The sequence below is a fragment of the Monopterus albus genome, unplaced genomic scaffold (genome assembly GCF_001952655.1).
Source record: "Monopterus albus unplaced genomic scaffold, M_albus_1.0 scaffold31.1, whole genome shotgun sequence".
Classification (NCBI taxonomy): domain Eukaryota; kingdom Metazoa; phylum Chordata; class Actinopteri; order Synbranchiformes; family Synbranchidae; genus Monopterus; species Monopterus albus.
In genome coordinates this window covers 1,939,231-1,951,576 of record NW_018127911.1, presented here as the reverse complement: position 1 = coordinate 1,951,576, position 12,346 = coordinate 1,939,231, and the positions used below count along the sequence as shown (strand labels likewise).

At 38.8% G+C, this 12,346-nt stretch overlaps 2 protein-coding genes across 6 annotated transcripts in view; both read left to right on the top strand.

Annotated features, from left to right (window-relative positions):
• Window positions 1-9,041, top strand: part of LOC109958363 (hydroxylysine kinase-like) — a 12,289-nt gene extending 3,248 nt beyond the window's left edge. The window contains exons 1-5 of one of the 5 annotated variants that reach the window (XM_020596918.1): window positions 3,611-3,708; window positions 4,676-4,875; window positions 5,240-5,382; window positions 7,374-7,554; window positions 8,027-9,041. In XM_020596918.1, the coding sequence (XP_020452574.1) occupies window positions 4,737-4,875; window positions 5,240-5,382; window positions 7,374-7,554; window positions 8,027-8,469 (906 nt within the window). In that variant the 5' untranslated portion in view covers window positions 3,611-3,708; window positions 4,676-4,736 and the 3' untranslated portion in view covers window positions 8,470-9,041. Of the gene's footprint in view, window positions 1-2,570; window positions 2,880-3,610; window positions 3,709-4,308; window positions 4,876-5,239; window positions 5,383-7,373; window positions 7,555-8,026 lie in introns of those variants that run through there. The other 4 variants (XM_020596916.1, XM_020596915.1, XM_020596917.1 and 1 more) reach the window with 4 other exon arrangements.
• On the top strand, window positions 35-1,771 carry LOC109958364 (hydroxylysine kinase-like). Its single transcript, XM_020596921.1, has 2 exons — window positions 35-244; window positions 757-1,771. Exons 1-2 carry the CDS (start codon window positions 64-66, stop codon window positions 1,197-1,199), a joined length of 624 nt encoding a protein of 207 aa, XP_020452577.1. The 5' UTR covers window positions 35-63; the 3' UTR covers window positions 1,200-1,771.
• Window positions 9,042-12,346: the final 3,305 nt, after the last annotated feature.

Below are 12,346 nucleotides of genomic sequence, written 5' to 3'. Positions count from 1 at the left end.
TCTACGGCTATCAGCACTGTCCAAATCTGTGCTCTCTTTGACACTTATTATTGTGTTTTCCAGATGGAGCACCCTCATCTTACTTTGTTGCACAGGGAGAATTTCATTTGGAGTTTGTCAAGTTTTACCCTCCTGGAACCATACATCAGTGTATTGGATGGAGATCCTCTTCAGGAGGTTGTGAAGTCTGTCATTCATCAGTATAAGATCTCTGTGCTCCCCAAACACCCCAGTTTCCGCAAGTGTGAGTATTATATTGACTTATGGACTCTCTACCAAAATCTTTTCACTTTCCTGTGACATGTGCTTTTTATTATATAGTCACTGAGTACATTTTTTAAATTTAAGTATAAATGCACATACACTGCCTCTTATCATGTTCGCATATTTAAACACACAGATAATGGACCTGGTCATACAGACAAACCTTCCATTAATACATTTGACACCTTGGACAAGGGCTTCTTATTGAAGGCTTGTCATTAGAGTCTGGATATGTTTTTTATTCTCTATCTTATATACACAATTTAGTTGTTAATAGATGTTAAACTCATTCTTATACAGTTTTACACTACCAGTCAAATGTTTGGACACGCTTTGCTACTGTAACTTCAGTGGGACGGTACCTAGTTAAATGCAAGTTAAACTGTCACTGTATACATGAGTGGTAATGCATTCTGGTTACCATACACTGTATACATGAGTGGTAATGCATTCCGGCTACATTAACAACATTTTATTCATTTCCTTTGTAAGGCATTAACCATGGTGATTTCAATGACCTCAATATACTCGTGCAACCTTGTGAGAGCGACGGCTACAGGATTTCTGGCATCCTTGACTTTGGGAACTTGAACAGTGGCTACTACATCTATGAGCTAGCCATCACTGTCACCTACATGATGATAGAACACCCTAGACCCATTGAGGTGGGTGGACCTGTCCTCGCAGGCTGGGAAAGTGTTCTTCCCCTCAATGAGGCAGAGAAAGAATGTCTATATGTGCTAGTGCTGTCCCGTTTCTGCCAGTCGTTGGTTATCGCTCGTTACGCTGTGACCTTGAATCCGGAAAATAGGGAGTATCTGATGACTACCTCCAAGAAGGGAGTCCACATTCTCCATCAACTGTGGGAGCTTGGAAAGGAGCACGTGGAGAAGGTGTGGTTTCAGAGTGCTGCTCAGTTCAGTGATGGAAAGTGAGAAATATGTGAGAAAACATTTCTTAATGAATATGATTTAACTCAGCCTTTGAAACAAATCAAGTATAATTTTAAGATCAGATTATATCTGTCTAGCACATTCATGTATCTCTGTGAACAGAATTTGATGTTTGTGGAGCAGGAAGGTTCACATAACATCTTTAAAGATACTAAACTCAGGAGCGTCTGGGTCCTCACAAGATACATGGGTGCCATGTGTCTGTACTGTAGGTATATTTAGTATATACTGTAATTTGTGCTGGGAATGAAGTGTGGAGGAGTAGGAAACCTAAGCTACACTGCAACAGTGTCCAATGTTTCCTTTCTGAAAGATCTTGTGCCTCAAGTAATTTTAATCTGTTAGCAAAGCAAGCAGTGAAATTTGATCCTCAGCTCACACATCAGATAAATTGTAAGAACTGGGTTTAGACTGGCAGTTGTGCACAGAATATGAAATTCTGTTTTGCTTGGAGATTGACTTCAAATCTTGAAATGTGTTTCTAATGTTTTACTCTGGTCCAGATGTTAATCATTTACTACTTTTATACCATTCCAATTATCTCAATAAACAAAAGAACAACTTCTTAAACGGTCTGTAGCCTTTTTGTATGCATATTTAAAGCATGTATGACTAAAACAATTTTTTTCCAAACTGAAAAAGGCTTAAAATTCAGCCAGTGGCGACCAAAAGAGGTTGCCGGGGTTAGGATTACTATGGGGAAAAGGAATCAGGGCTGTATGGGATGAGGATGGTGTGTGCTGTGTGTATCTGACTCAGGTGAAGTGGATGCAGGGAAGAGTACGTGTGTGTGAGTCTGGCTGAGGGAAGGTGAAGCACCGGGACGTAGCTGGAGGAGTGGAGAACAGTGGGCGTGGCGGTGGAATACAGGTGGAGTGGAAGAGGCAGTTAGGGAGCACGGAGAGAGGCGTTCACTCAGCTGGAGAGTAAACAGGAAGGAGCCACTGCAGTCAGGGGGGTATAACACTCACGGAGCACAACAAGCAGAGTACACTCAGCTGGACGGAGGGACCGAGCTCCAAAGGCTGCCACAGCCAGTTGCTGCGACCACTGTGTGAGTGGGCGCTAAAATGCCAACATTAGTATGTGCATTGTGGCATGTGGCAAAGATAAGTGTCAGTGCATGTGGAAAAAAATCCTTTTTTTTTCACTGATCAAATGTCAGAAAATAAGGACAAAGGCCCATCATAGGTTTCAAGAGTCCAAATGTAATCTTTTATTTGCTATTTGGTTTGGAAACGCAACATCAAGAATAACATTTCTAATGAGAAGAGACAAAGAAAAGCTATAAATCCACTACACAGTTACTGCAAAAACATATTCTTTTTCTCATGATCACTTGTTTTCATGTAGCATTAATGTCGAAGAAGCATTCAAAGCCAAACTTCAGCCAATCTCAGGCGTCTGAGATGGTGAAGAGGCTCTTCAGGTTAACACCATCAGAAATTCACTCCCTGCCCAGCTATAGTGACCAGAACTTCTACGTGGCGGCCGTTGAGGGTGGCGAGTACATCCTGAAGATCATGAACTCAGAGCACACTATGAACCCCAACCTGATTGAGGTGCAGACATATGCCATGTCCTTCCTGCAGCAGAACGGACTCCCTTGCCAGACAGTCCTGCCTACTAGCTCAGGACATCTCATGAGTCTGGAAGAAATGGGTATGAGACCAACCACGCAGTTCAGACCTGAGGAATAATGTAGTTTTAATAATGTCCTTTAATTAAGCTGGAGAAATAAAGTAGATCTACACATTGTATATCAGACAACCGCATTTGTAGACTAGAACAACCTCCACAGCTCTGTTTCTCACAACAGTCTTGGAGTCACTGTTTGTCAGTCAGGTGTATATTAAATTCATTTTGTTTTGATTGAAATCCAAATATTTCATAATACTTTGCCAACATTCATTTATAAATTACTTGTACTACTGCATACAATTTGCATGAAAAAAGTCATTTTAAATACTGTATATGGAAGTCAACTTAGAAATAAGAACAATTCACCAGGATGTAAACAAACACTTGACTATAATGATATTCTTTGATCCTTGAAGGGGAAAACTCATCATTTTACGTTTTACTCTACCACCTGCCACCTAATCATGGGTCCAAATGCAGTTTGGAGGTTTGTAGAAAATCTGGCAGCTTCTATAAGATATATTATCCATTGGCTCTGTATTGCATCTGTAAGCAAGACGTAAACAAACACTGGACTGTGATTGATATTCCTCAAAACAAAAACTACTGTACATTTTTAGACAGGTGCCCAGTAATATTTTTACTAATAAACACCAGCAATGATAAATTTGCCTTTGACTTGTAAAACGAAGCGTCTCTGTCGATACTTTTATTATGGTACCGTTAGTCGTATTTTGAAAACCCCTCCCAGATGTGTACTTGTTACATTCCGATAGTTTAACATCCATGGACAAACTATATGACCACAGTGGACAATACACACACCAGCTGCTGTTTTCAACGACTTGAGGTAGGACTGCTGTCCTGCATATCATGTTTTACTGGCCGTTATGACACTTGGCTTTGGCCAGGCTATCGTTATTTTATTATAGCTTTATAAGCCAAGGCTTGGGACTATGGTCCTAATAGGTTTTGCTCTGGGCATAACGTTATGACAGGACTGTGGGCAGACTGAAACTTCCCATAGATATGTTTGCTCTTACTGAACCTCACCAACTCCAACCAGTGCGACCCCTGCCTGCTCCCGAGTCTTAGTGTGTAATGCTTACTGATTTGTTATGCAGGATATTGAATAAAAGAGCTCATCATTTATCTATTTCTGAGTGTCATTTCATAATTAAGGAAACATATTCAGTCTCCGTATGTCAGCAGGTTATATATATATTTTTAACTCTTAACACTCTAGTCCGATTTTGCGAAGCCACGTCTGCGGTGTCTGTAGGGATCTGCCGTTAATGGCGGCCATTTATTGTATCCAGTGTGTTATCAGTGTGATTCCGACGTACTGGTAGATGATTCGAATGAAAAGGTCAAATATAAGTGTCCGTGCATGTGGAAAAAAGTCTCAGTAGTAGGGTAATTTTGTTGTTGTTGTTGTTGTTGTTTACAGTACTGACCTCAAACCTTTATGACGTTAAGGAGCAACATTTTTCCTTTTTTATTCACTGATCAAATGTCAGAAAATAAGGACAAAGGCCCATCATAGGTTTCAAGAGTCCAAATGTAATCTTTTATTTGCTATTTGGTTTGGAAACGCAACATCAAGAATAACATTTCTAATGAGAAGAGACAAAGAAAAGCTATAAATCCACTACACAGTTACTGCAAAAACATATTCTTTTTCTCATGATCACTTGTTTTCATGTAGCATTAATGTCGGAAAAGCATTCAAAGCCAAACTTCAGCCAATCTCAGGCGTCTGAGATGGTGAAGAGGCTCTTCAGGTTAACACCATCAGAAATTCACTCCCTGCCCAGCTACGATGACCAGAACTTCTACGTGGCGGCCGTTGAGGGTGGCGAGTACATCCTGAAGATCATGAACTCAGAGGACACTAAGAACCCCAACCTGATTGAGGTGCAGACATATGCCATGTCCTTCCTGCAGCAGAACGGACTCCCTTGCCAGACAGCCCTGCCTACTAGCTCAGGACATCTCATGAGTCTGGAAGAAATGGGTATGAGTGTTAAATTCATTTTGTTTTGACTGAAATCCAAATATTTCATAATACTTTGCCTACATTCATTTATAAATTACTTGTACATTTGCCTATAATTAGCATATTTTAAATATGTGGCAGTCAACTTAGAAATATGAACAATTCCCCAAGATGTAAACAAACACTGGACGGTGATGATAATGCTCAAACAAAATACAAATACTGTACATTTTTAGACAGGTGCCCGGTAATATTTTTACTCATAAATACCAGCAATGACAAGTTTTCCTTTGAGCAAGGCCAGAACATGCACGTCACGCTGTATGAGCACTAAGAGCAAGGGAAAGGGCAGTTATACTAATCCTGTCTTTACCTTTGGCAGACTGTGGCTATGGTTGTCAGAAGTACCTGGTGCGGCTGTTGACTTATTTGCCTGGAACCACTATTTCCAAAGTTCCTTTAACACCACAGCTACTGTATGAAACCGGCAAGACAGCAGCCAGAATGGACACAATCCTACAAAAGGTATAATAGTAACACCACTGTGAAACTTCCAGATCATTTGATTTGTTTTCTTATACCATCAAGTATAAGTATAAAATCATTTCAGTTCACTATCATTTGCATAGCATTTTAAAATAATAACAGTAATTAATAATAGTTGCGGAAATAATATTGATAAAAGTAGTGAAATAACATTTGCACTACTGTCCATGTGCATCTCAATCTCACAACCATCTGACAATCTTCTTCTTTTTATTTGCCCTACTGTCACTGATTGTACATGGTTTGAGTCATAGCCTATTAGGTTGTACTGTGTAGTTTTATCCTAATCACTTTGGATTAGTTTTCTTAGTCGTTTTAGTCTATTTTTACTCTACTTTATTCTACTTTAGTTTCCTAAATGGTATGGCATTCAATAGTAGGTGAGAGAGAAATGGCATTTCGCTTTTTTGCATGTCCTGCACATATAGTGAACTGACAATAAAAATCTTTGAACTTGATCTTGAAACAACATAAATGTTATGGTTTGCAGTCTTTCTTCCTGTTTGGTGCTTTTATTTTGGTTAGTTTCCTGTTGGTTGCTGGTTCATTTGGTCTCCATGCCTCATTGCCCCCATTGTCTCTGTATCTACTCACCACACCCTGCCTGTTCCCGTGGCTCAGTAAGTGTCTCCTGATTTGTTTGGCACTCGAACTGTCGGTCCCTTTCCCTTGCCTCACCTATGGACCCTGCACTTACCTGCCATCTTGGACTTTGGTTTGTCCCAGTAGCTTTGTGTGTTTTCAGTTTATTATAGAGCTCACTGACTGTACAGTTCAGTGTTGCTTTGTCAGTTCGAGCCCCCTTAGTTCTACTTGTTTCTTTGTTCCGTATCATTTATATTAAAATGGACTATATACTGTACCTCAGTCTGTGTCTCCTCCCTAAGCCTGAATCTAACAATAAATAATATTTGATAGATGGACAGACATTCACATTGGCAACCTGCACATCATTATGCTTCATATACATCATTATAATTCCATATTTCCTTCCTCATTTGGAGGGCTGTTTTCTGCTGACATCCCCTTTTTCACATACAACTGTCAAATGTTAAACACACATCATGTTAAATGAACATGTTAAATTTTGATTACTTATTATGAAATCTTCACTCATATTTTTAAACATTATAATCACTTTTAGCAGTAACCAAATGAACCTATTAGACATATTTGATAAACCAAACACTTATTTCCAGACATGATCTCATCTTCATTATAACTTCTTCACATTTTATCTTCAACAAAACCGTCATACAACAGTACATCACATTAGCAACCAACATTTATAAGATCACAAATCATTGCTGATAATGTTTCAGTATTTCACTAGTTAAAAAAATTGCTTAAAAGATTTCCTCCTCCATCTCATCTTACTATTGCTCTTGAAGTTCTGAAGTCTAGTCCATGGACCTGCTCAGGTTTTCCTCTTGGTGTGATTGATGGTTTTGATTTGATTTGATTTGATTTATTCTTTCAAACATGTAACAACAGTCAATATGTCAACACACATAATTCCACACATATCCACAAATATATTTTCAATTTGCTTATACCTAGTACATGCTTGAACGGAGTAGGAAGAAGTTAGACTTATCTAGTCCTACCCCATAACATCATCTTATCATCATTGGTTTGCAAGCAGTATTACTACATGGATAATTTTGTTCTACACCACGCTAGTGATATACTAAAAACACCACACTCCCAATGTTACACCTGATTAATCGTTAAGCCTGTTCTTGCCCATATCTTGATTGACACATACCTTTATATTTGTGTTTAAACTCATCAATTTTCTTACTGTTTTTTATGTCCACACTTAAATTATTCCATAGTTTTACCCCACTTATGGAAATACAGAATCAACCCTTGTCTCTTCGTGTAGGCTCACAACATTCCTGCCTTCTACGGCTATCAGCACTGTCCAAATCTGTGCTCTCTTTGACACTTATTATTGTGTTTTCCAGATGGAGCACCCTCATCTTACTTTGTTGCACAGGGAGAATTTCATTTGGAGTTTGTCAAGTTTTACCCTCCTGGAACCATACATCAGTGTATTGGATGGAGATCCTCTTCAGGAGGTTGTGAAGTCTGTCATTCATCAGTATAAGATCTCTGTGCTCCCCAAACACCCCAGTTTCCGCAAGTGTGAGTATTATATTGACTTATGGACTCTCTACCAAAATCTTTTCACTTTCCTGTGACATGTGCTTTTTATTATATAGTCACTGAGTACATTTTTTAAATTTAAGTATAAATGCACATACACTGCCTCTTATCATGTTCGCATATTTAAACACACAGATAATGGACCTGGTCATACAGACAAACCTTCCATTAATACATTTGACACCTTGGACAAGGGCTTCTTATTGAAGGTTGTCATTAGAGTCTGGATATGTTTTTTATTCTCTATCTTATATACACAATTTAGTTGTTAATAGATGTTAAACTCATTCTTATACAGTTTTACACTACCAGTCAAATGTTTGGACACGCTTTGCTACTGTAACTTCAGTGGGACGGTACCTAGTTAAATGCAAGTTAAACTATCACTGTATACATGAGTGGTAATGCATTCCGGCTACATTAACAACATTTTATTCATTTCCTTTGTAAGGCATTAACCATGGTGATTTCAATGACCTCAATATACTCGTGCAACCTTGTGAGAGCGACGGCTACAGGATTTCTGGCATCCTTGACTTTGGGGACATGAACAGTGGCTACTACATCTATGAGCTAGCCATCACTGTCACCTACATGATGATAGAACACCCTAGACCCATTGAGGTGGGTGGACCTGTCCTCGCAGGCTGGGAAAGTGTTCTTCCCCTCAATGAGGCAGAGAAAGAATGTCTATATGTGCTAGTGCTGTCCCGTTTCTGCCAGTCGTTGGTTATCGCTCGTTACGCTGTGACCTTGAATCCGGAAAATAGGGAGTATCTGATGACTACCTCCAAGAAGGGAGTCCACATTCTCCATCAACTGTGGGAGCTTGGAAAGGAGCACGTGGAGAAGGTGTGGTTTCAGAGTGCTGCTCAGTTCAGTGATGGAAAGTGAGAAATATGTGAGAAAACATTTCTTAATGAATATGATTTAACTCAGCCTTTGAAACAAATCAAGTATAATTTTAAGATCAGATTATATCTGTCTAGCACATTCATGTATCTCTGTGAACAGAATTTGATGTTTGTGGAGCAGGAAGGTTCACATAACATCTTTAAAGATACTAAACTCAGGAGCGTCTGGGTCCTCACAAGATACATGGGTGCCATGTGTCTGTACTGTAGGTATATTTAGTATATACTGTAATTTGTGCTGGGAATGAAGTGTGGAGGAGTAGGAAACCTAAGCTACACTGCAACAGTGTCCAATGTTTCCTTTCTGAAAGATCTTGTGCCTCAAGTAATTTTAATCTGTTAGCAAAGCAAGCAGTGAAATTTGATCCTCAGCTCACACATCAGATAAATTGTAAGAACTGGGTTTAGACTGGCAGTTGTGCACAGAGTATGAAATTCTGTTTTGCTTGGAGATTGACTTCAAATCTTGAAATGTGTTTCTAATGTTTTACTCTGGTCCAGATGTTAATCATTTACTACTTTTATACCATTCCAATTATCTCAATAAACAAAAGAACAACTTCTTAAACGGTCTGTAGCCTTTTTGTATGCATATTTAAAGCATGTATGACTATGTTGGTGTTACCAAAAAAACCCCACAATTTTTTTCCAAACTGAAAAAGGCTTAAAATTCAGAAGCAGAGAAATACCTACTAGAAATGCTAATGAGATAGACTATCATAACCATGGAAGAGGTTACTGGAGCTAGCTTTATATTCAGTGTGATGTGCTGTGTGCTAATACTGGATGTCAAAACAATACTTTCAACAAGCACTATGATGTGACATCAACATGCAGACCAGTGAATCCAGGTTATGACACCAAGCTGTAACATAGGAGACGTTAAACATTAGACAAACAACATGAGCCAAGTGAGACCAGGTTGTGTCTGCATGTTATTTATGTGTCACCAGTTTAAAATGTACAGTGGCCGTACATTAGTAGGTTATAGCATGGTTGCTTTAAAACAAATCTATTTGAATAGAATAAATGAAGGTTAAGTGTAGTCTTCCCTCTGTTTGATTCACCTCCATGACTTTTAGAAACTAAAAAGTCTATGGAAGAACTGATCCCACTGTGTTCAGCACAAACCTTCATTCAGTAAAATAAACAGTAATATACATGTGCATTTTATAAAAAATAAGTGCATTTTTATATGTGTGTGTGTGTGTGTGTGTGTGTGTAGGAATGAGCTTTAAAAACATGTTAGATTTATAGTTTTTCTACTACACTGTTTTCATCTTTAGAGTAACACTGCCTTTGTGTGGTCATCATGAGATCCTGCATCCAAATGAGGCTGCATGGCTTTTCGTAAAATTTTAAAACATGAACTTGTAAGTGCACCAGGTATTTACAGTAGGACTATGGCCAAAAGCAAATAATGTACAAGATTTCCATGTTTAGACTAACACTGCCTTTGTTTGTAAAACATATCACGCTGATGCTAGAATTTAAATTTACATCCCTGCCAGGCCACAACTGGTAATTCAGGTAATAGATATAAAAATGCAGGAGACCTTTTGTTCTGCAGCAGACGGAGGTGAGTGGGGAACATTTGATTGGGTCAAGGTTGTTGTTTTTTTCTTGCTTTATTTACTTGAATCCTGTTGCTGTGCTTCATAATGCACCTCCTTTGTGTAGTGCAAAACAGTGATGTGAGGTGTTCTGTTACAGAGAATGTTAAACACTAGATGGAGACATCACCCCATTTATTCCATGTCCTGCATTAAACGCTCACTTTGTGAAGCAGTGTTTCATACTCACATTCAGGCTGAAAACACTTTGATCCCTTGTTAGAAGACAACTACAGTAATTTGTACAGTTCTGTTGTCAGAATTATGGAGGGGTCGCATATTTAATGTTAAGTCCTATAATATTCAAAATAGTCCATCTTTACATGTTTTCAAAACAAAAAAAAACTTGAAGTGAAAAATAAACATTTGTAATATGAATAAGAAGATGCTTAAAGAGTCTTGTTTGAACAAAATAAAGGAACCATTGCTCATGAGACAAAATCTGCCTCTGAGCTCAGTAACAGTTTCGTTATTCTGAGGAAACCAGCTGTTGTTGCTTGGAGAAAAATGCACAACTGCAGATAAACTGTCAGAATAGCACTTTTTTCCTTCTCTGTATTTCAGTATAAAGTGCTGCGGTGTCACAAACACCTCAGCTAGAGCCATATGCCACACTTCACACACACACACACACACACACACACACACACACACACACACACACACACAAACACAAGCATGTCTTTAGCAATCTAGTTGTGCGGACACTCACTGACATAATGCATTCCCTAGCTCCTTACCCTCATTGCCTGCCCCCAACCTTTACTCTAACCTGAACTCTAAAACCAGGTTTTAACCCTCAGGAAGCTACTTGATGTTATGAGGACCAGGTAAAATGTCCTCACAATACTAAAATGATATTGAACCAAAAATTTGTCCACACAAAGATGTGCACATACACACGCCCACGCACCTTTCTACCTTTCTACATTTCAACCTCCCACCTCAAAGACACCATCTGTCTTCTGCCCCTGCTGCAGCTTGTGGTATGTACCTCCAGTCATGCAGAAAAAGTCACAGTGTGCATCTGTGAATGTCTGCCTGTGTTCACATTTGTTCTCCGTCTGTTTCACTGTCGTTCATTCGACAGGCATTTGAGAATAGCAAGCCCAAAGAGGCACTTCTGAACCTCCTCTGTCTTCCTCTCTCTCTTCTGCCTTTTCTCTTGAATCTGTGTTCTACAAATTAGAGCTGAAATAGAAATGGCAACACTCAAAGGACTTAACTTAATACACCAACCCCACTTATCGGTGCCATTAATCCTCTTGGCATTTCAAAACAGAGAGCTGGGTCTATGCTGCACCTTTTTTACAATACAGCAGAGAAATTTAATTTACACTCTAAAGGCAGTCAATCTGCAGGCTTTTTAAAGAGCGAATTAACTGTTTCATAAAAAGATGCTGCACCCATTGTTGAGCGTCTTGAATGACTTTTCAAGTAGAAAGGCAAGATTTTAAAAGTTAGGTAAACAACTGTCAAGGCACTAACAGCAAAGGCCTAGCGATATTATATTCATTGTTTTCAAATATGGTTGTATTGCTAACAGCAGATTTCAATTACATTGCACACATTGTCTATTCAGTTTTCCAAGCATACATTCATGCAATATAAAATAAAATTACAGCTTTTTAATTTTTTTTTTTTTTTTTTTTACAAAGGATCCAATATCTCTAAACAAAACAGAGAAAAAGTTGTGATGTGTCCACTTGCCAATCATAAGATGTTTTCTCTATCGCCAAGCTAATTCCCATTATTTCTGTGGCTGCGGTTCACCTCCTCTGGGTCGTTTGTCATATAAATTAGGAATTTAAACCATGAATGTTGCAATGCATTGGTTGAGTGGAAACATATTCTGGAAGCCTCATTTATTTTCTTCACCAAAGAGCACAGGGACACTATGTTCGTATACTATAGGTATAGACCACCTCTACCTTAGATCACCAACTCCATCCCTAAGAAACTAATTTACATTCTTTTAGAAGATTAATAGTAACTTTTGTATTAAAGGGCTGGATAGTTTAGGAATGAGAATAAAAAGTACATTAAACAAGTCCTCTCACCTTGTGGCTTGGTCATGTCTTTGTTTCATTGAGAGCAACTGTTAAGTGTGCATTTTTAATATGAGTTTGTTAGACACACAGCTCTTGGCTGTGTTTGCAGGCCTTTGCTGCTTGCCAAGCCGACCTGTTAGGACTTATTCGCTTCATGGATCCTGACAGACTTTCGTGTAATGCATGTAAGCTT

Coding starts and splice junctions, on each gene's coding strand:
- LOC109958364 (XM_020596921.1), top strand. CDS start 64: ATGGAGCACCCTCATCTTACTTTGTTGCACAGGGAGAATTTCATTTGG. Junction 245..756: donor ACACCCCAGTTTCCGCAAGT/GTGAGTATTATA, acceptor TTCCTTTGTAAG/GCATTAACCATGGTGATTTC.